The sequence below is a fragment of the Cynocephalus volans genome, chromosome 5 (assembly GCF_027409185.1).
Source record: "Cynocephalus volans isolate mCynVol1 chromosome 5, mCynVol1.pri, whole genome shotgun sequence".
NCBI classification, from domain to species: domain Eukaryota; kingdom Metazoa; phylum Chordata; class Mammalia; order Dermoptera; family Cynocephalidae; genus Cynocephalus; species Cynocephalus volans.
Window position 1 is genome coordinate 159808163 of NC_084464.1, and position 22990 is coordinate 159831152.

Consider the following 22990-nt stretch of genomic DNA (forward strand, 5'->3'; position numbering starts at 1 on the left):
ACTCAGACTATTATGTTTGGAAGTACGTACCACAATATAAGAAAATATTCAGAGGAGGGAGCCAAGATGGTAATGATGGTCCTTGCTGCTTTAGTAAATGGAATTGCTAAAAGACTCACACTATTGAAGAATCTGCAAAAGAGACTGGTATGTTGAGAGAATGTGGGTAAATGGTGGAGGAGTAGGGAGCTGTTAACTGTCCTCAAATATTCAAAGAGCAGGTACATGAAAGAAATATTAGACACTTTATGTATGATCCAAGGGCAAAGAACTAGGAAACTACAAGAAGAGAGAGATTGATTCACTATAAATGAGGCCCAGCTATCAGCACTGTCCTGAGAAAGAGTGAACCATCTCACAAGGATGAGTTCCCCACCAATGGCAGGTCTCCCATAGCCACTGGGAGGTCCCCTCAGCAAAGGCATCACACTCGGGAACTGAACACCGAATAGATGACAGGATTAGATGATTTCTCCAATATCTTGGCATTTTATGATATAATAAAAGGGATATAAAAATTAGTAAAGATAAATTCTCATTCACCTATTCATTCATTCATTCATTCAGCTAATATTTGCTGTCACTAGGCACTGCTTTAGGTGCCATGGACACAGCAGCAAACGTAAACAGGCAAAAATCCTATCCCCCATGAAGATTACATTCTAAATGGTTTGAGACAAAATGAAATAGAACAAAACACCAATCTCTCTTTGTGTGTAACAGGCCACTTGGCACTAGTTTGAGGTAAAGCTATGCTTCAGGCACTCATGCATTTTTTTTTTAAGTTGGAAGTTATTATGGATAGAGCCATTTGTTTTAGTCACAATAACTGCACTTGAACCTTTTGCTTTATCTTGCTATATTTTCCCCTTTCCTTTCTAATCTACAACTTCGCTCATCACCATTGTACAACAATTTACGATTAATTGCTTACACTGCAATTATTAATAAAATATATTCTGCCTTTTACTAAAGTATTAGATATCAAGATTTATCTTAGGTCTGAGTTCCTGTACATTAAAATTTTCCACTTTTAAAACTATAAAATAGATACAGCACTCATTGTGAAAATTTATAAACTAGAGAGAACTATAAAAATTAAAAGATGTGTATATTTCTGTTCTTTTTATAGCATAATCTATGCATACATACAAATACAGATTTAGACATATGTTATTCCAAATCTGGTGGCACTTTTGTCATTTTTCACTTTATTATACTATTACAATTATTAGGACACTAGTCTTTTTGGAATTGATTTAACAAATCCCTTAACTGAAATTGCCTTTGATCTGTCTTCAGATTTAAGAAGATCCAACAAGCTAACACCCTCAAATAACACTTAATAAACATACTGTGTTGGGTACCTGGTACATAAGAATGTTAGAAATAATAAATTTCCATATTTAATCACTTGATACATACCAAGTCAATGATACTAGGGAATGTTTTGTGGATGGGAGTGACTACCTTCTGCATAACAACAGGAAAAATCTAGAATAATACACTTACTGATTCCTTATTGACCTAAACATACCTAAAACTTACTTATAATTTTGACCTCTGACATGCCATGGAGTAAGATATTTCAAACTTTCTATTTTCTGTATAACTTAGTAGAATTTGAGAGAATATTTCCAAAGCTTTTTGGAACAAGGTAGAATTCAACATCATGGGAACTTGTGTGGGTCCTCATCTAAAGGTAAAAGCTCATGTAGAATCCTCAGTATAAAATGATTGCATTGTAAGGCAGCTCCACCGTATACACCCTAATATTGTAGCCAGCTACTCCAGAAAACTATAGCCGTGTTGTTGTGGAATTTGGTGACTTGGTCATAGTTATTCAATTAAGGGATAAGTTCTCACACTTATTTTACATCAGGTCCTTTCTACTTTGGTCCTTGAAAGAAAGCACTAAGTAAATATTATTAAACCTATTATCTGCTCCTCGTAATTGCTTAATTTTATCTCTTTCAACCCAGGAAGTCCTAACTTTTTCATGTGTATCCTCATAAAATACTGATTTCCTGGTCATTTTATTTACCCTGAAATTCTTTCAAGTCTTTCTACATTTTTACTAGGATACCAGAATTGGATATTTCAAATAGGAAAGCACTACGATTTAAGCAAACATTGGAAAGCAATTTCTTTTTTGTTTTCAAGTAAATGATGTCTCATATTTTACTGATGTTTTAGATAAAGGCTATAAACCAAATCACTGCCTTCAGAGAGTAAGACCTGATGACTCTAAGTCTTGCTATTTACTGAACATAATTGTAATGAATTTTCTCCAAGTGCATTTCTTACATTTGCCCACATTAAACTCCATATTAGATATAATGATTTCAAGGAATATTTAAGCATTTGTACACCACCCACTTAATCTTCTCAGTTTCTAGAACAGTGCTGCCCAATAGAAGTATAACGCAAGCCGCAGATATGAGCCATGTATGTAATTTTAAATTTTCTAGTCGCCACAGTAAAAAAGTAAAAATAAACAGATGACATTGATTTTAATATTTTACATAGATCCAAAATATTCTTTCAACATTTAACCAACATAAAAAGTATTAATAAGGTGATATACATTCTTTTTTTCATACTAAGTTTTAAAAGTCTGGTGTATATTTTACAATTACAGCACAACTCAGTCGGGACTGTCCATGTATGGCTGATGGCTACCATACTGGCAGACACAGTTCTAGAACTAAGCTGTCAGGCCATATGCTGATGGAAAGTTTGGAAACAGTATAGTTTACATTCTCAGGTTACTGCATTATCAATACTTTCTACTCTTTAAACATCAAATATAAATGAATCTATTAAAAATGTCACCATAGCTATGATTTACACCAATTTAGGTTAGTTTTTGTATTATAATGATGAAGGAAAAATAGCTGACTTCCCCCACCAGTCTTTCAGATCTGTAAACCTTTACGGCAATGAAGCAAATTCTCCATCCTTTCAATAAGTTTAATTAGAAGATGTCATTTTAACTCCAGGTGATTCCAGGATTGCTGATTTGTTTGTTTTATTGGTAATAGAAAGGACTTCTCCAACTCATATAAAGCTGGAAGGACATTATTCAAATGATTTAATATCTCTGAAAGAACAAAGTAAAGAAATACTTACATAACATAATACCATAGGTGAAATATACAACTTAACTTAATGTGAAGAATGACAAAGGGGAGATAAACCAGCATGATACATTTTATTTATTTTCCAATAATACAGCCAGGACATTCCATATTCCTAACTTCTTTAACTTGTCAGGAAGAGTAACCTATATGTATTTAATTCCCTCCTGCACATATTGGATGAATAAATTGTAAAAATATGTTTGAACATTTCTTTGTAGAAACAAACATCCTTCTTTTTTATGTTACTTAATTTTTAGTGAGAAACCACCAAATCCCATTTCAACTTAAAAAAGGTAAATAATTAAAGAAAAACATGGGGAGGGAGCTATTTATTATTGTATATTAACATGATCTTCAAGCATACGTATAAATTCAGTTTTCCAATAAATCTCAAAAAGTTGACATAAAAACTATTAAAATATTTGCCAATAAATCCTATTTGTTTCAAATTTTCTATTAAATGTAAATGTTGAGAGTAATGTTAATACCAGATGGCTATGAGTATGTTCAAAAAAAGTTTTCAGGGAGGGCAGACATAAAACAATTTACTTGGGAAGCACATTACAAGCTCCAAAAGTTTATTGAATTTTGCTAGTGTGATGTGAGGGTGTGACAACTGATCCCATAAAACAGGGCAACTAGGACAGAGTGCAGGGAGACCAGCTGAGGACTAGACAGCTCCTGCAGGTGCACAGTTAAGAGAGATCAGGCAGGAAGCCCGCAAATACAGGTTCTGATAAGAGACAATTATCAGATGATCAGATGATTAGAGACACTGACTATCAAGTAATCAGGAACCAAGCCAGGGATAAGGCTCCCAGATACAGGATATTTCCTGTGCTGGGCCAGAGCTGGGCTTTACGATCTAAGCAGACCTGTTTCCAGTGGTCCAAAGCAGCAAAAAACAAAGGAAAACAATGAAGAGACAAGAACATACTGAAACTGTCATTATTCAAAAAAAAAAAACGGATGTTGAAATAAAATTTAAAATAAAATAGATTTTAATTATAAGAATTCCTCTGAGAATCCTTCATTTTCCCCTCCAGAAAAGAGTAAATTTAAGGTAAAGAATTATATTTACCTTCTATGCTTCATGTACTATTTGCCACTTTTCATGAACAGTATTAAAACAATTAGGTGAGGGATAGCTTTTACTCTGCACTCCCTAAGAGTAGGCAAGAAAAATTACAACAGAAACCTACTCGCTGTTAGCAACAGCAAAAACCACCAACGGCCTCTAAAAAGGCACAAAGGATCTGGGTCAGCAGGGCTCAGGCGCCCAAGCACTCAGTGTGCACTGGGGGCTCCCTGGGCACAGGGCACCTAAGAATTGCTAGAGACTAGCAAGACGGGTCCAAAGCCAAACTTAAACGGAGAAGAGTTCTCATTTCAAATGCAGCCTAGGAATTCCAAGGTTGGGAAAAATGGGAGAAGCAACAGAAGAAGAGGAAATAAAGGAAGAAATTAAGAGGAAAGGGGAACAAATGAGCTGCAGATATGCTACTAGTGAGGAAGACCAGAAATGGAGAGAGGTAAGAACTGCGTGTGTGCGTGTGTGTGTGATCATGTGCAAAGTGCACGTGCCTGTATGTGTGCATGGAGGGGCACAGGCGTGGGGCTGCCTGCACCATGGCACTGCCTAGATCATGTCTCTGAATGTACAAAACATCACTCTTTTCAAGGGTAGTGTTCACAGCTACATACATGTAAAATTTTTAGTCTCAAAACTTCTCTACTGTGCAAACAATCATATTGCAGACTCAAATTACGTAAGTTCATACAAAAGTTTAGTAAACCTTATTAAGCATGTTATAAATAGGTTATCGTCTTCAAGCAAAGCCAATGAGCAGAAAAAAACAATGTTTGCTCACCTTAAAAGAGAAAAGGGGCAGTGCAGAACAAAAATGACCAGGGCAGGCTGTTGGAAGGGGCAGCGATTTAAAGTCTTCACTGATCCACCTCCTTAACAAGGGAAGACAGCAAACATGACACCCCAGGCACAAGAACTCGACGATGATGATAATTGCAATTCCGTTTTTATCATTCATATGTAGGCCCTGTGCCAGGTGCTTTCAAATCATTAACTGCCCACAAGAAACCTGGTGTTGTCTTCCTTGTGTACATGAGCAAAGGGAAGGTAAGAGAGATTCCCTAATTGGCCCCAAATGATACAGCAATACAAGGAGGAGTTGAGGATTAGTCCAAGTGTATCTGGTTCCAAAACTGTGCTGCCACCTAACTGGAATCTAACCTGGGGCCTAAGTTGCAACAGCTCTGCAGGAAGGCTGTGGTCGCCCTACTGGCAGTCTAACACCCGGCGAAGAGGCAAACTGCTGGGCAAATGCAGTTGACTCTTTGAGGAGATTAAAAAAAAATGAAAATAAAATAAAGCCAGAACATACACCAGAGAAAAATCTGGTGCTTGCTTTGCTGAAATCTCATGTAAAAGCACAATCTTTCTCCTTAATATTTCTACAATGCTAATCTAAGGAGTTTTGTCAAGGCCTACCTCACTCTACCCTGGCAGGTACCAGTAAATTATAGCAAGCCTCTCAGTCTTCAGATGAAGCAGGTATAGGCTGGCGGTCTTGCTCACAGCGATATTGCAGGCAATTACAAAGTAAGGTCTCGGATGAATATGTTCCCTCCTGAAACTTCCATACATGTGACAGACACACTAACGCGTGAATTTACACACGCATTTTTGACAGCACCTATACTCCTCTAATTTTGACAGAATGTTTCCAGAATCATTGGCTTACCAGAGAAGAGTCAAGTTATGCAGTTGCCATACAGAACACATTTTGCTAGTCCTTTTGTTAAAAACCATCTATGGTGACCCCTTTGAATGAGAATAAAATTCCAGGTCCTCAGGTATTCAAAGCCCTTCACGATTTCCTTTTTCTACTTGCTTCTCACTGTACTTTCCCCTTCCAGCATCCACTCTTTTCTCCTCCTTTTTATGCTCTTAGCTGGGGTCTCCCCCTACTCCTCAAATACCAGCCACAATGAGCTTCTTGTTTCCAGATCATGCTTTATATTCTCCTGCAATAATATTTTTTTACAAACTGTGCATATTCTCTGGAATAACCTTCTCATCACCATTTCTCTAACTATAAAGCAGCTAATTTTTTGAAGACTCTTTCCAAAGTGCACCCCTTTTATAAATCCTCTGCTGTTTGGTAACACTAAGACCCTTTTCTGTACCCCATTTAACCTCATCTTGGGTTTTGTAGCTTAGACATCCATTGTTCTCACTAGAGTGCAGACGCCTCATGCGTGAGTATGTTGTTGGTTCACAGTGAGCTCTTCTTACCTACCACCGCCTCCCATATGGGAGACATTGACGTGTATTTGATTAATTTCATGAACAACTGGAGAGCTTACTCTGGGAAAAAGAGTTTCATACTGAGCTGTAAGTGGATATTGGCTTTCTGCCCTTGAATATCACCTCCTTGATTCAGGCTCTGACTCACGGTTATTTAAAGACTAAGTACAGTTATTCACGTTGAAAGTGACTCTAACATCAAGGATGTGTTTTCTAACGCTGCTAATTCCTGAAATTCTGCTTAAAGTCAAACACTAAGGAGAACATCAAGCTCACAGAAGTCACATATTTGTTAAATAAAAACACTTGAAGACTTTGGAATAAACCCTTCACCAAACACCTGGCATGACGCTTGGGACGGTGAGGAGGACCCCCTCTGCACACTCAGTGAGCAAACTTCACGCTTGCAGCCTCCAGCCACGAAAGGGACAGACAAGTATGTGAATGATCACAGGCAACTGCTGGCCCCTGGAAAAAGAGAAGCAGAGGAAGAGGAGGATCTCAATGAGGAAGGAGACATGAAAGTCAAAACTATTTCTGAAAGAGAAAAAAAAGAAACTTGGGGAAAAGGGCTCCTTCTTTGTGCCTTGGCTTTACTAATTAACATGACTAAAAAGCAGTCACCCTGCAATGACCAGGAGAACAGAGCAATTCTGTGGAAGCCCACCAAAGACTAGCTGTCAGGGAATGCAAGCCAGGGGGTGCCTGGACAAGAACCCCATTAGGCCGACCACCCACCCCATCTACAAGAGCTTCCCTGACTCTAGCATATTCTAAGAACCAAAACACATATATGATGACATCACAGAGTCATCCACAAAAGATTCAATTGCATGCGCTACACTCTGGTTAAGGTGGTACAGAGGGATGCAGTACTACATAAACGGATTTTCACCCTACCAGAATTAAAATTTAAAGTTTTAACTTAAAGGATTAAGCAGTCACCTATATGGCTGAGTGAAGCTTTTAAAAAATAATCAATTCCCTATTGATCTAGCCATCTTCAGATTTATAGTAGCAAACGGGCTACCAAATCATAATGAGACCATGCATTCCTGTCTGCAGAATTCAAATGTCCAACAAGAGCTAAATTTAAGTCTCTTCAAAATCTGTAAACACCATCAATTATTCTGAAACTAATTTCTGATACATTTTAAGGTTTTTCTTAAAGTTAATTCACCTTCTAAACTCTACCAGTGTTGGTGAAAAAACAAAACAGATTTATTTTTTTACCTATAACTTTTCCATTGAGTAGAAGTCAAAGGCAGGCAGACTCTGTCTCTTGACAGTGCTTTGTATTAAAATTAGTTGGCACTGTATTTGGCATCTCGCTGGGATGCACAAGGGGACATTACATGCTGCTGGGCACCTTAGTGCCAGCTACATTTTTCATAAAATGAAGAGAGCTGCTCCATTAATCTGTTCGTTCCTAAGCCATTTTAGATCAAAACTTCGATTAACTGAAATAATTTTTACAAATGAGGGCATGACTGGCTCATGACAGAGCATTCCCTTCAAAGTCAAAGAACTATGAATTATAGGCCAATCGAGTTGTTATTTTCTGTCAAAAAACCAAATGCACTGTCTTGTGTGTGTGTCCTTTATATGGATCAATGTAGGCTTGTTCCTATTATTTCTGGAAATATTTGGATTTACTGGCACACATAAAATCCTCAGACTAAAATTATCATAACATTTATTTCTGGCTAAAAAAATACAAAAGGAGTAACCTTTGGTAGTGTGGCATTTATGGTGCCCTGCTCTTCGTTTTTGCCCCTTTTCTTCTGAATCTGACCTTTTCAGCACGTTTAAACTTTGGGTTCTAAACGCCCACGGCAGTACTCACTTCCCCGACTGACTGTGTTGTCTTGGACCAGGAAAGCAGTGTGATAATCTTTTCTCTGGAGACAATTCGGTTAAGTCTCAAAAGCTACATACCTTAAAGGTCTTTTTCAATTATCTCCATGCTTTATACAAGGCACTGTACTTACTACAAAAAATATTTAAGAGGCTTTGACTTTTTATACTTCCACAACTTTTTATTTTATGTTCATCTGTTACCCTCAAAATTAATTCTCTACAGTATTCCGACCAATACACCATCACATAAATATTTCATCTTTTACCCAAGGAAGTACACTTGAAGAAAATCTGGTCAAAGGCATATAAGTACCACTGTGGTCACCCAGGAAACCTATTATGACAAGTTTTGTATATGTCAAAACACACAAGACTATATCTTCATAAAATTGTGTGACCAAGAGTATATCAGGGGATAAGCTACACATCCACAAAGACAAAAAAAAAAAAAAAAAAAAATACCAGCAGTAGCAGCAGCATTAACTTTAATAATGTTGGGATCAAAAGTAATTAAGTAGCTGTGGCATCTAGCATTGACTGGTTATCAATAATTTTTTTAAAGCCTTCACATTAAAAACAAGGAAAGGAAAAAATATATATAAATTGAGTACACTATGTAAAATGAATAAATGAAAGCAGATTAGGCAATAAAAATTTAGTCCAAAACCCAACTTAAAGGAGATGGATAACAGGCTCTTAGAATCACAAAATCTCTGTGGCATATTAGTGGAAGGGTCCTTACAGATCATCTTGTCCAATCCACCCTCCAATGTGAAAATTTCTTATACATCATTCCTGCTACAGAATTGATGCAGTCCGAGCAGAAGCACTCCTGGGATCAGGGTGCTCACCAATATCATTGCTGGATTTCTCTGCTTGTTAGAATTCAACCTTTAACTGACGTGTAAGAGCCAAAGACATTAGGACCCAAAAATGACTGACTGCAATTCATTAGGATTACCATAGCCTCCACAAATACTACGCTCCTCAAAATGCAAAGAGTCACATCACCAGAAGACAAAGACAATGTGATCTCTTACTCCAAGGACAATTCATCTGCCACATACATAAAACCCAGTCTCCTGACATGCTAGTCTAGATCCTCCAAGAAACAGACACCAAGACCTGATGAGATGTGCAAGAGATATATTGGGGGAGACGCCTGTGAAGGAAACAGGAATGGATTCTTTGGGGAGCTGGAAGTCTTCCATATCCTGTGTGTGCTGGAGGTTAAAAGAAGCTGTGCATGTGTAAAAACTCACAGAGCTGTGCACCAAAAAAGTGGGTTTAACTGTATGTAAACTGAAAAATTTTTAAATGTATATTTAAGTGTATACTTAAAAATTGGGTTGGGGGGAGATGTAGGAGGCTGGGAGAGCATCAGGCTGGGGTGGAGATCCAACCCTGTGATGGAGAGAGGGAAAGTAGAAAGGAAGGGAGGGATGAAAGAAGGGGGCTAGGGAAGGAGGGAGAGAGAGTGAGAAGATCAAAAAGTGTGATGACAATATGTTGGACAGTGTGCAGGGAAAAAGCAGTCTCATAGATCCTGGAGGCAGTGTACATTGGTAAGGCCACCCAGAAGGGCACGTTAGCCAGACCTATCAGAATTGCAAAGGCACATACCCTTTGACCCAGCAATTTCACCTCTAAGTATCTATACTATAGAGATACTTGGACTTACTCAAGATGATGTGTGTATAAGGCTACTAACTGCAATTTTGTTTTTAAGAGAGAAAGTTGGAAAAATTCACTTCAGAGTCAGTAGTAGGGAATTCATTAAGTTAAAGAGCTTATAGTTCATCCATACAAGGGAATACTATACACAGTCTCAAAAAATGTTGATGCACATATATACTGATGTGGAGTTATTTCCACTGATTGGAACACTGCATAATATGATGTAATTCACAGTAAAAAGAGAAATAAAAAAATATATGTATATATACATCTATTTGGTTGTATGTACATCAAATATGTCTGAAAGAAAGTGGTGATAACATCGACTACCTCTTAATAAAGGGCCTGGATGTCTGAGCAGACCAGGTGGGTGGGAATGTTTCTCTGTTGCTCCTTATTATAAATTTTGAATTTTGAACCATGTGAATACATCGTCTACTCTAAAATAAGTAGACTGTATTTGAACTAAGATGAAAAAGATCACCCTGAATGTTAGGCAAAGAATCTGGCTCATTAGAAGACAAGAGCAGGAATCGTGGGAGATGAAATGGGGTGGTGTCAGCGGGGCTGGGGGCCCGCGCAGGAACTGACAACAGCAAGCAGGACTTGATGACTAGATACAAAGGACCAGGGGAAAGGGGCCTCAGAGATGACATGTGCACTAGGCTCGAGCTGCTGGGTAAACGGCATTCACGTTCCTTGAGATAATAGGACTGAGTGACAAGCAGGTTAGCAGGGGTAAGAAGACAAGACTAAGAATTATGTTTTGGATACATTAAAGTAGAGAAGCCTATGAGGCTTCTGAGTCAAGATGGTAAACAGTACATCAGCGTTTGTGACAGTGCCCGTTGGTCCCCACTTCCCATTTTCAGCACTTCAGCTGCAGAGAGATGGGCGTTCTTACCATACTTGGCCGTTCCCATTTATGTCGCTGTGACTGTCTGTTCATAATGTTTGCTCATCTGCCTATTGGGCATATTTTTCTTATTAATTTTTAAGAGTTGTTTGCATATTAAAGGAAATTAGCCCGTTTATCATATTTAATGTTTTCCTTCAGTTCATTAATTTTGTTTTTACATTGTTTATATCATTTTCCCTAGAGGAATTTTTAATTTTTATGTAGTCATATTTACTAGTTCTTTCTATGCCTTCTAACATATATTCCTTTCACAAAATCAAGGGAAAAAAAACTTATTTAAAGGCAAATCTCATCACTAACTATTAATGTTAATGTAAATTCCATAATAGAAAAAAATATGTTTTATACAATTTGAGATAGTTTGCAAAAACTAGGCAGGTTTTAAGGGCCTAAATTTGTCATTTTTGTAGTTAAACCACTGGAATATCTTTAATAAAGTTATGGCATTGCTTTACTCCTTAAGAAAAATTGGATATTTAGGGATATTCTCCAATTCAAAGTCACGATCAACTAAGTATTCCTTAAAGGAATGGTCAGTATTATGTTTACTTAGAGCATTAAAACTCAGCTAGCAATAATAATTGTGTTTGCATAGCATATTTTTAAAACATGTTGGCACAATGACTTTCTTCAATTATTTTTGAAAGCACCAAAGTAGTATAAGAGACATTGCTATTTTTTAAATGCTACTCAGCACAGCTACTGACTTATAAAATAGGTAATTATTTCTTTTGAGGTCAGAAGTAGATTTAAATGCAAGAGCAGAAAACCAAAATAAATGTGATTTTCTTTTCTCAAAATAGTAAATTAGCACTTGACTCCCGCCTGCATAGTGGTATTTATCCTCATCTCCAGAACTAGTAACTAAATCTAATGCGGCAGCAGGGTATGGGCCACACATGGTTTAACTCATTCAGGAGACAGCTGCTTTGTACTGACACCCACCACACTCGTCTTTAGTCTCAGCAACTGTTCCCATTAATCTGAGCTGACTACTTGTTGAAACAACCTGGTTAACCTCAGATAGTTCCGCACTGGATGTGCACAACCACAGGTGATTGATATCTGAGGGAACCACCATTATGGACCGACAAAAATGGAATCTCACCCACTGTATGTAAAGTCTAGCTGGAGAACCCCAAAGAACTACAGGCTTGCTAGAAAACCCTAAAGAACCATAATCTTCTATTGCATATGCAAAGCATGTCTTGCTTCAAATGATTTTCAGCATCTATTAAGTCATATTCACACAATTCTCTAACAAATTGATATTTGACATTAACAGAGGCTTATTTCAGTATTTTATTTTGTTTTTCTTAAATTATAAAATGGATTTTTTTTGAAGTGCATATATTTAAAAAATACAGGTGCCTCCCCTTCCCACACTTCCTAATTCCTAATTCCACTCACCCTTCCTAATTCCACTCTCCAAGGGTAAGCGCTGTTGACATTTCAGTGTACATCTTTCTGGAATCTTTTCATGCTGCATTATTATTCATACACATATATGTATATAGGTATGTATCTATATGTATGTATATATGCCTGCAAATCCATCTATCCCTTTGTTTAAGCAAAAATGGTACCATACAAAAAGTTCTACAATTCCATTTTGTACTCAATAACACACCACAAAACTCCTTCCATTAAAGAACTACAGTTCTACCACATTCTTTCTTTTGGTGCCATGGTGTTCCATACAACGCATGTATCATAATTTATTAAAACATTATTCCTTTAGGGGACACTCTAGTTGCCTCTGGTTTTCATAATTAATGAATATATACCATCGTACACCTGCTCAAGGATTTCTGTGGGACAGAATATTAGAAGTGAAATTTCTGGGTCAGAGGACATCTGCGTGTAAGCTTTTGATAGATATTATCAAAATGCCTCTCTGAATGGTTGTTTTACTTTGTACTTCTACCAACAAGAAAGAATATTTTATAAGGTTGCATATTCAAAAGTTACTTTAACAACCTCATTATGTGGTACACATTACATGGAGCATGCCAAAGGATAAACACATCAGTACTTATAAAAAAACAGATTTCAAGGAGAAACTGTACCATCACCTACTGAGAAGGTCTAGAAAATGTGATCAACTTTGGGAGCCGGGGAGGGAAGAAATGTTTACAGCCAGTGAATGACACAAACTGGTGATGCCCCCACTCAGCCCTTAGCTGCTCTGGTGATCACCCCGGTCTTAAAAACCGAATAAAATGTGAACTCGAATTCCTTGGCCACCAGCTTATGAAGGTTCATTCCACAAAGTCAACTTTGTAAAGGACACTCCATGGGGAATGGTTGTTGGTTGTCTTGGCCAGACAGCCTTTGTCTCCATTTCATTAGAGGCTGACCAGACTTTAAGTGGAAATAAAAAAGAAAAAGAAAAGAAAAGAAAACACTGACTTCTGCTTTGCTCTGTCAGAGTGGAGACCTAGAGACTGGTCTTCTACGGCAGCGCCGCTCCTGCGTGAGCCTTTGAGGCCAGCAGGGCCTCCCTGACATTACTTTCCATGATTTTCTCACTAACTCATTTTCTTTATTAAGGAAATGAACACATATAAAACTTTAAAAATAAACAAACAGAAAACTGCATAAAGTCTATAAAAGGACTTTCTGGAAAAAAGTTTCACTGACTTAATGAGTTTAAATTTTTAGGATCAGTGATTTCCAGACATTTGAACTTCATGGACTAGAAAATCAGAAGAAAAGTAAAGAATTCAGCATAGAATCAACAATTATTTAATCTTCAAATAAAGACATTGAGGAGAAAAAAAAAAAGCTCACTCAACCAAACAACCTTGCAAAACTAATTTATAAAATAATGGCTATTTTAATGCCAAAAAGGACTGTTTTGCCTAGATAATCTCCATGACATAAGTACAGACACTACATCCCACTTCCTTTTCTCATTTTTTAAACAGAGGGTAAAAACTCACTGACACTTAAGAACCAGTGCTCTGCAATAGCTTACCTGTCCTGATAAAACCCAGATTTCCAAAAGTTTAAATATCTAAAAAATTACAGTTCTGTTTATACAATGAAAAATTCCTGTTAATTTTGGCTGAATATTCCCAATAATTCTTTGCCATTCCTTCTTTGTCTTTTTAAACTAATGAGAATCTCCAGGCATGCATGTTTTACATCAAATTCAGGAAACACCCCTATGCCTCATCCTATTTGGAATTTCCATGTCTACTCATATTTGTCCAAGAAAAAAGAAATTATTGAAAAATAAGTGCCAACAGTGTGGGTAAATGGGCTCCATCAAGCCATTCTTCACTAATGAGCTATCTTTATATCTACTAAGGTGTGGGCCACCTTCAACTCCAGTGCCACATGTCATAAAATCAACAGAGCTCAAGCTGAATATCATTACTGCTTTCCTCCCTTCTACAAATACTTACTGAGAGGCAATCTAGTGTGACACTGCAGAGCACAGGCTGTGAAGCCAGACAGCCAGCGAGAATGCCAGCTCTGCCACTTACTCCCTCTGTCATCCCGGACAGGTGACTTCTCTGAGTACCACTTTCCTCCTCTATAAATGAGAACAATAATGCTCACTATACAGGGCTGTTGTGATGATCAAATGAGTGAACCCACAGAGAGTGTGAGAACAGGACCTGACATACAGTAAGCGCTCAAACAGTGTTGGCGAAGGTGATAAGCCCCTGCCGGGTACCTAGGCGTCACACATCTGTTACTGAGCAATAAAAGGGTCCTGCTCTGATGGAGTTTACATCCTAGTGGGAAAGACAGGTATTAAATAATCACTCCAACTGAAATTGCAACTCTGATACATGATTCGAAGCGGAAGGCAAAGGTGCTTTTGAAATCTACGGTGTTTGCACCTGTCTGTGGACATCTAGGATGAAGCGACCATCCGAAGGATGAGGAGGAGTCAACAATTAGACACAGGAGAAGAGGAACAGGACCCCAGGGAGAAGGAGCTCACATTTCCTTCCTGTCCCTTCTCCTTTTCTCCTAGCTTATAAATGTCGACCCTTCTACATGAGGCAGTATCTTAAAGAACAGCATAATACTCTATGTATTGGTATAAGCCTTAAACAAAGTTCAAATTTACCTCAATGCACATAAATTCAGTTAATCTTTATAAAACAATCAATGATGGCATTATAATCTAGAATTCTTCTGCTGGCCCTTCTCCAAGGCAACTAAGAAGAGTTGAAACGGCATACATTTAGCTTGTGTCAAAGAAGAATGCTTATCTTCTAGAATGCACCAAGTAAACATTAGAAAGGGATGAAGTACAGGATATTAAAACTCTATTTTTCAACAGCCTGCATGGAGGAAAGATAGAAAATCTATCCTACACAAAATTGTGAGTTTGGACTAGATCGGTTTTTAATCCATGGCTGATAAATCAGTCTTTGTTTTGAATCCACAGTTTTAGGCAAAACCACATTTTTCCCAACAGCATAAGCTACCTTGTGAAATAACCACTCAACTCCCCAATTTCAAAGGAGTCCTAAGTGTTTCTGGGGCAGCAATCCTGGAATTACTTTCCCCATCCATCACTACCAACTTGGAGGAAAAGATTGCCAGTCTGCTTTCTGCTTCGGACCCTGCGTGGCATTGGATTTCACAGCCACTGGTCAGGGAGCCTGCCTGTGCACCTACAGACACCCCACCTGGCTATGTCCCCGCTTTAGGGACAGCTCTGCCTTCAGTGACTTTTCTCTTTATTCCAGGGCCCACCTTCCTCATGACCCTCTCCCAATTTCCTTGAAGCGAATCTCTAAAAAGTTATGTATATCTGAAATTCTCATTTCTTGATAAATGTTTCAGATAAAAAAAAAAAAAACAGTGGTTACCATGGTTTCAGGGGAGGAGGGAGAGATGAACAGGTGGATTGAAGAGGATTTTTAGAGAGTTGAAACTATTCTGTATGACACTGTAATGGTAAATGCGTGATGTGACACATTGGGCAAAACCCACAGAACTGTGCAACACAAAGAAGGAACCCTAATGTAAAAGTGAGTTAATAATAATGGATCAGTATTGGTTCATGATTGTAACAAATGCACCGCACCAGTGTAAGACGTTAATGACAGGAGAAACTGGGGAGGCAGTTATGTCGACTGTCTGCACTTCCTGCTCAACTTTTCTATAAACCAAAAACTGCTATAAAAATAAAGTCTGTTACTTAAAAAAAAAAAAAAGAAGATCATTTTTTAAAAGCAATAAAATACTAGCATGAGATCAGGTGAAGATAATTTTACACAATTAAAATAGTTTAATTGAAAAAAATAGTTTAATTGTAACTAAGACTATTAAATAACTTTACTTTATGAACAGAGAAGGAATGTCTTTGTCACCTGACAGCACACTCTCTGATGGCTCCCTGTGGAGTGCGGAGGCCTCAGCCGGTCCCCAGGAGCAATGTGACAGTTTTCACGAAAAGAAAAAGGAGGAAGAGAAAAGGACATAAAATAGTCCCTTCAGCTGCCTCCACACCCTTGCTACTTTCTGGGTGACAGCCTCAGGATGAAAAAGAAATGAAGGTGCTTTTGCTTTTAAACTGTATCCTTTTGTGAAATATTAAGCAAACATTTATTTACTTACAATCTACCAGGAAAAAAAAGGAAAAAAGCCAATATTTAACTTCACAGTGAAATGGACACTTAACTAAGTGTGATATCTTAAATTTGTTAATATACACAAATAATATATATGTATAAATATATATAAGATCATGAATACAGTCATCTGTATCTTTCTTGGCAGTGCGAGAAAAAATGACACCCACTGATATATCAGAAAACCAAGATGGCACAATTAATTCCAGAGCGCAGGATGTTTTTAGCTTAGATTTTCCTGAAATCTCTTTCAGTCTCCAAACAGAAACATTATACCTTTTTTTTCTTCAATGAAAGAAAGGTAATCTGATGATTATCTGATATTTCTAATGAGATTCTAATGATAAATGAAGGCAAAAAGGAGGCTAGTCCATATTCTAAGATACTAAGAATATTGTGTATATTCCATAGTATATTCTATATACTAAGAAAAATGCAGCCATAATCATATTTTGTGAACGGACAACTTTCACATTCAATGGACACTCTCACGCCCTACAAACATCAAATGTAAGGATGGATGGTTTATGAAAAGCTTTTAGAGCACTGCCCAGGCCTTAGCACTGTCCTCACTCACACTGAGCAGGTCACAAAGGATGGACACCAGGGACTGATTTGATGTAAAGCATAAACAACAAACTGCTTGGCATAAAAAGCACTTCAAGAACATAGTAAAGGAGAACCTGGGAATACCACGTTCCACATCATTTCCAGAACGTGGCCAGAGGTGATGCACAAGAGCTGTGAGCTATGGTGTCACCCCATGACCTCTGGCCACCTTCACACCCAGCCTGCAGCTGAGACCTGGCAGTATCTTACTTCAGTCATGAGGCTCAGTCACTTTTGACCCTGAACCTCACCTGTTGCCAGCTCGTGAGATGCTCATGGGATGCTCGTGGGCAACCACGTTGCTGTCCAGCACATGCAGAGATGGGGAAGAGCAAGGCAGGCGACACATGGTATCAACCTCAACCAGGAGGAACTTTGGGTGAATACATCTGAGGCCCATTCTACACAGTTCCTCAGAGGGTCCCAAGCAGGGTTGAGGCTGGGTAGCTCACTAAGGTGATCAGCCACACAATGGGTTAGGGGTAGGGTTGGGATTGAACTGGCATTCCTTCTCTCCAGGGTCACTCTCTTCAGACTCCACTTCTGTTCTTGGGATCACTTGACAAAGTAAAATATCTGCAAAGAAGCCTTTGCCATGAGTTCTATTTTGGGGAGGAATCCAGGCTAAGGCAAAGCTTAAAAACAAAAGGGGTGTAGAAAATGAATTCTACCAGACCTCCTTCCTACAAAGTAGCATGCAACGGTACCCTTCAAACTAATTATTTTCTCTTAGCCTTTCAGGTGCTAATTGTCACTGTGGCCTTAAAGGCTAATCTTTTATCATTTCAGTCATTTAGGCATCTGTCCTCTTTCAGTTCAGGCTAACTGTAAGAGGCCAGTGGAAGGTTCCAAAAGGACAGAAGAAGAGGCTAAGAGAACACCAGACTGCAGACAGAGGGGTGGACCAGCATCCTGAAGGCCAGACAGGGAAGAACCAGCACTGTCTTCATTTCCTCTGCAACTGAAGCATGCCTGCAACACCCACATTTTGGTCCGAGACAGATCAGAAGCACTGACACATTTATTCTGCAGATTTTGGCAAACATTCGACAATCCTGAATACTTCTGTTAATAGTAGTTTCTCAGTAGCAGTTTATTTCCTAATGAGCACAAGCTCTGCTGACTGGATACCTTTGCTCAGGAGCATTGTAGTTACTGGCATGTTATCAGGTAGACATGGAGCCACACCTAGAGATTCCTAATTCCTTTCCCCTTGACTTATCCAAAAAGCAGAGAAGAACTCTGGTTGCCTGAAGTTTCCAACTGGCAGGCTGAGCTCCATAGTGGAGGCTCTGGGAGCAGAAAACTTGGCATATGCTGAGAGCCGCTTCTCTCTTACCGCAGGGGTCAGTCTCTGGTCTGAAGCTCTTTACGGGTTGTCCTGTCTGGCCTCACACACATTTGGAAAGTCAGGAAACAGAAGAGCATGGTGCACTCAAATAGTACTGTTTGTGTCACGCCTTCTACCTGTACCTTGGGGAAGAGGGAGGCACTAATGCGGGAGAAACGAATTCCTCTCTCCCACGTCTTTCTGCTTTTATGCCATCCTGTCTCTTCCCTGCCTTGCTCAGCCAGCGGGATAAGGTCAATGTCACTGTAATCTCCAACTTGCTGTAGCTGCTGCTTGGAGCCACCAACTAACCCTTCATGTAGAGTAAGAGAGAAGCAACTGAAAAGAGAAAAGGGAGAGGGTGTGAAGAGGAAAGGGTCAAAGATGACTTCTCCCTTTATCTTTCCTGGTAGCTGCAGCTTGGAAAAGGGAAGAGGGAACTCTGCTAGATGTGTAGGGGAAAACAGGAATACCATACATTTGAAAAACTTTTCAGATGGAGTTGGTTACCAGAAGCATGAAAATCAGGCAGAAATGTGCCAAGGACACTTAGGCATGACATCAATAGTACTTAATTCCACAAACAGAGTAGCAGGTGACCATAGGTACTCAGAGAATAAGTTCACATTTTAGATGTAAAAAGATTTATCTCTTGGGCCTAAGAAACTACATATATCAAAGAGAAGGAAGAATAATCAGCTTATAACGAAGAAGACAGACTCTAAGAAATATTAGGAGCAGTGAAAGAGATGAAAGGGGAAAACTGAAAGCTATTTTGAACTTGAATATCTAAGCTCCTGGTGAGTAACTAATAAAAGAATTCTGTTATTTTGCCCCTGGCAAAAGGGCCTGTGCACGGCCACTTCTCCTTCAACCGTGGAGCCCTGACATCACCGCAGTCTAGCTGCCCGCTGCTCACCCACAGCCCCTGCGGCTGGAAGCTGCATGGGAGTGAGCGGGGAAGGCCTCTCGCCCTCTCCCTGCCAGCCTCGCTCAGCATCTCTGGGCAAAGCAGTCCACGTCTCGACTGGACTGCCACATCCGCGACACGAGGCGGAGAGCGCAATGACCTCCTGGTCCTCTTCCCACTCTGGGATGTGGCAAATGAACGAGATGGTGGACGGTCACGGTGTCCCTGCTGAATCCTCTCCTTACTGGAAGCTGCCCTCGATGGCTTCTTTTCTTCTTGAGCACCTGCCATGTGTCAGCTTGGTCGTCCGAGCTGCATTTCCTCGAGTTCCATTCCCTGCGTGTCTCTGGTTAGGGTGGGCCGCACACAGTGGGGATTCTCAGGTGGGATCTGGAAGGCAGGACTGAGCAGCAGCCTTTTATTTTGTAGCTTACACACATTGCTGCTCATCTCCTGGCCTCCGCGTTGGCATGAGGCATCCGCTGTGCAACTGCTCCACCTTCTCCTGCTCCTTCTTCAGCCTCTCTGACTCCTGGACCAGCTGTGCTTGTTCAGCATGCCTGGCTTCTGCAGGTCCCCATCAAGGTCGCAGGCAATGGAAACTGACATGAGTTCCTATGTCACGGGTAAGATGTCCAGCTCATCCTTGCTCTCCCTTCTTCATATCCATCTTCCCTTCCCAGGGCTTGCCCTGTGGACTTCAAGCTCCAGCATCTGATGTGAAGACAACAGCCTTACAGAGACTGCTTGTCCGGCTTCCCAAGTTGCATAAGGTCAAATCCTATAATGAATCCTCATATACAAGGATACGCTCAGACACATGTGAGTTGGAGTCTTGAATCTAGTATTCACTAGCTGTATGACTTTGGGCAGGTAATTTACCTTTCATAAACCTCCTAAATGAGGATTATAATTGTAATGACCTCATAGCATCACTGTGTGGATTACGTGAGATAGTGAATGTAACGTTGACATGGAATGTATAATAAATATTTTTATTACTGATTAACTAAAACTCCCAGTTCCACTTCTGAGGAAATCCCTGTCATTTTTTTTTTTTTATAGCTGTCGAACTAATAGAAGTAGGCATCTTGCCAATGCACTATCAGGGACCCAGCTAAGAGAACTCTGGCTCCCCTGTAAAAGCTAAGAGCATATGATCCTACTTTTATTAGAGATCAGAATAGAGTAGCATTTAACTACTACCTCCAAGAAAATGACGGCAAAGCTGGAAAGAATGATGCCACACACCCCCTACTACCCACCCTCCCTCCCACGTAACTTTCACTAGGCTATTTTTTCTGTATAAACCTCTCATGAATGCCTCCTTGTTTCCAAGTACAATCTGAACTCTTCCAGTCAAAACAAAAGATTTCCACTAACATCAATTTTGGGGCCTGAGATAGCTACACAGTTTGTGTAGCCACCACGGCTAGAAGATAATATAATATCATGGTTAAACATTTGAGTTTAGACAGATGTTAGTTTGAATTTTGTCTGTGCCACTTAATAATTACGTGACCTCACTCCACTTTATTCTCCTGATATGAAAAACTGGGTTAATTTCGTTCCTCGCAAAACTGTCATTGCAGTTAAATGAGATAATGCATGTAGAGGGCTTAGCACAGTGAGACCTGTGGAGTAACTCGTAGCCATTTTGAAAATAAACAGCACCACAGTCTGGCTTCCTCTCCCACTCCCTCTCGCAGGGGCTGAGGACGGCCTTTCTCAGCACAGAACAGCCCGGCTCCTGGGCAAGAAGGACCAGGCCCTCGGCTTACAGCAGTGCTGCAGGCACAGGGAATGGCACCCGCTCCCTTCCAAATCTGGACGTACCCAAACACTGCATTTACAGCCAGTCTCTCATATCAACTTATTTTCTCTGAAAAAGGAAATATAAGAGACACATAGTAGTTAATTAGGGGTACTGCTTATTTAGGTCAGGGTTAGTCTGGATCTTAATTTAGACAATTTTTCACCAAGGATTTCCAATAATAAAAAAACAATTGAAATATTGAATTGAAAAATTAAGGAGTTTTCTTGCCAACATCCTTATTTGGTTTAAACTCTCTTAATGTGGGTGAAGGACCCTTAAATTTTTTTTTAAGTCACAAAAGTATAGATTAAAATGATTAATTATAAAGAATTCTGCTGGTGGAAAAGTAAATTTGTATTTGCGTGCATGAGTAACTTCTACATGCTTGGTAATGGATTTTACATAATAGGAGCGTGTATTTTGTGACAATAATAGGCCCACTCAAGCAGCTGGATATACAGCTAACTCTTTATCACTGTCAGGGTGGAAATGAAACTTGGCTTACTTCCTACATGGAGAAAGTCCTTCTTTTCCAAAATATCAAATATATAAGCTTAGATTCATTTAGAAGAGTATACTCCTCAGTAGATAATATCTGTCTCGTAAGAAATAAATCTCTCCATACACACACAGAAAATAGGGGAAAAAAATCACACATGTGGGTGTGTGGCTCCACTCAATGATCTTGGGTGTGTTACTTTCCATTTAATCCTTGGTTTGCTCTTTCATAAAATAGAAATAATGATATCTATCAGATAAGATTGTCATGAAGATTAAATTAAATCCTATATCTAAAAATGGCTAGTAGAATTTGTGGTGCTTTAAAAGCAATTGATAAAATTGTAGCTGTAATTACGTACATGAAAGATCTGAGAATATCTGAGCCCATTTTCCATGTTGTTTATTCCTTCAAAGCGACACTTTTACAATAACTGTATTTGAATGTCTGTCTGCCATTGTCTTGATTCACAGCAAAATCACCTTCTAATGAAGACCATGACACTTTTCTAAACCTCCTTTAGACAGAAGCCAATAGGAAATATAAGGACATAGTCTCATTCCACATGCAGCAGTATATTTATAGACTGATTTTAGCAATGTCATAATGGCTAACTTGGAGAAATTCCAAGTCACCTGCACTTTTCCTTTTAACTCTGCTAATACATCAGCTCTTCAGCAAGTGGGGATCTCAATTATGTGTTGTTGCATTACCGTTAACCTCTCTTTGTGCCCCTTGTGATTTGACTATTATAAATGTTACCATACTGTTACGACTTTGTGCATAGGAAACATTCAATAAATATTCAATGAATTTAAACTTGGCAAGTAGTGACAGAAAAATTTTAAGTAACTAAATTTTAAAAAAGTCTAGTTACACTTCCAGAAATAGGTAAAAGAGCTAAAGATGACACAAAGTTTCAGGGTTTATAAATCTAAAAAAAAAAAAAAAACAACACAATCCCCCAAACTTTTGCATGTCGAAGTGTGAGCCACAAATACATACCCAGGCCTTTGCACATTAGCACACTATCTATACAGTTTTCACAACAGAACTGTGGCTCTGCACCATTAGACTCGAATACCCTTTGTACTGCATTCTCATTAATACAAATCACTTAAAATCATTTTGTAGAGAAGCTCATTTTGTGAAGTAGAGGGAGACCATAAACTGTCTGTTATGCATTGAATAAAGCTTTGCAATTTTTAGTCTTCTCTTAACTAACTGATCTGAGTGACTCCATTTCTTACATGCCATGGAAATGCCACAATTTGAAAAATATATCCAAATGCA

General features: G+C 39.0%; 1 protein-coding gene across 6 annotated transcripts in view; it reads right to left on the bottom strand.

The window, feature by feature from the left end:
• Positions 1-22990, bottom strand: part of PRKN (parkin RBR E3 ubiquitin protein ligase) — a 1299935-nt gene that overhangs the window by 1069162 nt on the left and 207783 nt on the right. The window contains exon 2 of one of the 6 annotated variants that reach the window (XM_063096534.1): positions 6812-6939. The exons of the other annotated variants lie outside the window; for them this stretch is intronic. Within the exon in view, the coding sequence (XP_062952604.1) occupies positions 6812-6818 (7 nt within the window). The 5' untranslated portion in view covers positions 6819-6939. The remainder of the gene's footprint in view (positions 1-6811; positions 6940-22990) is intronic. 6 annotated transcript variants of the gene reach the window in all.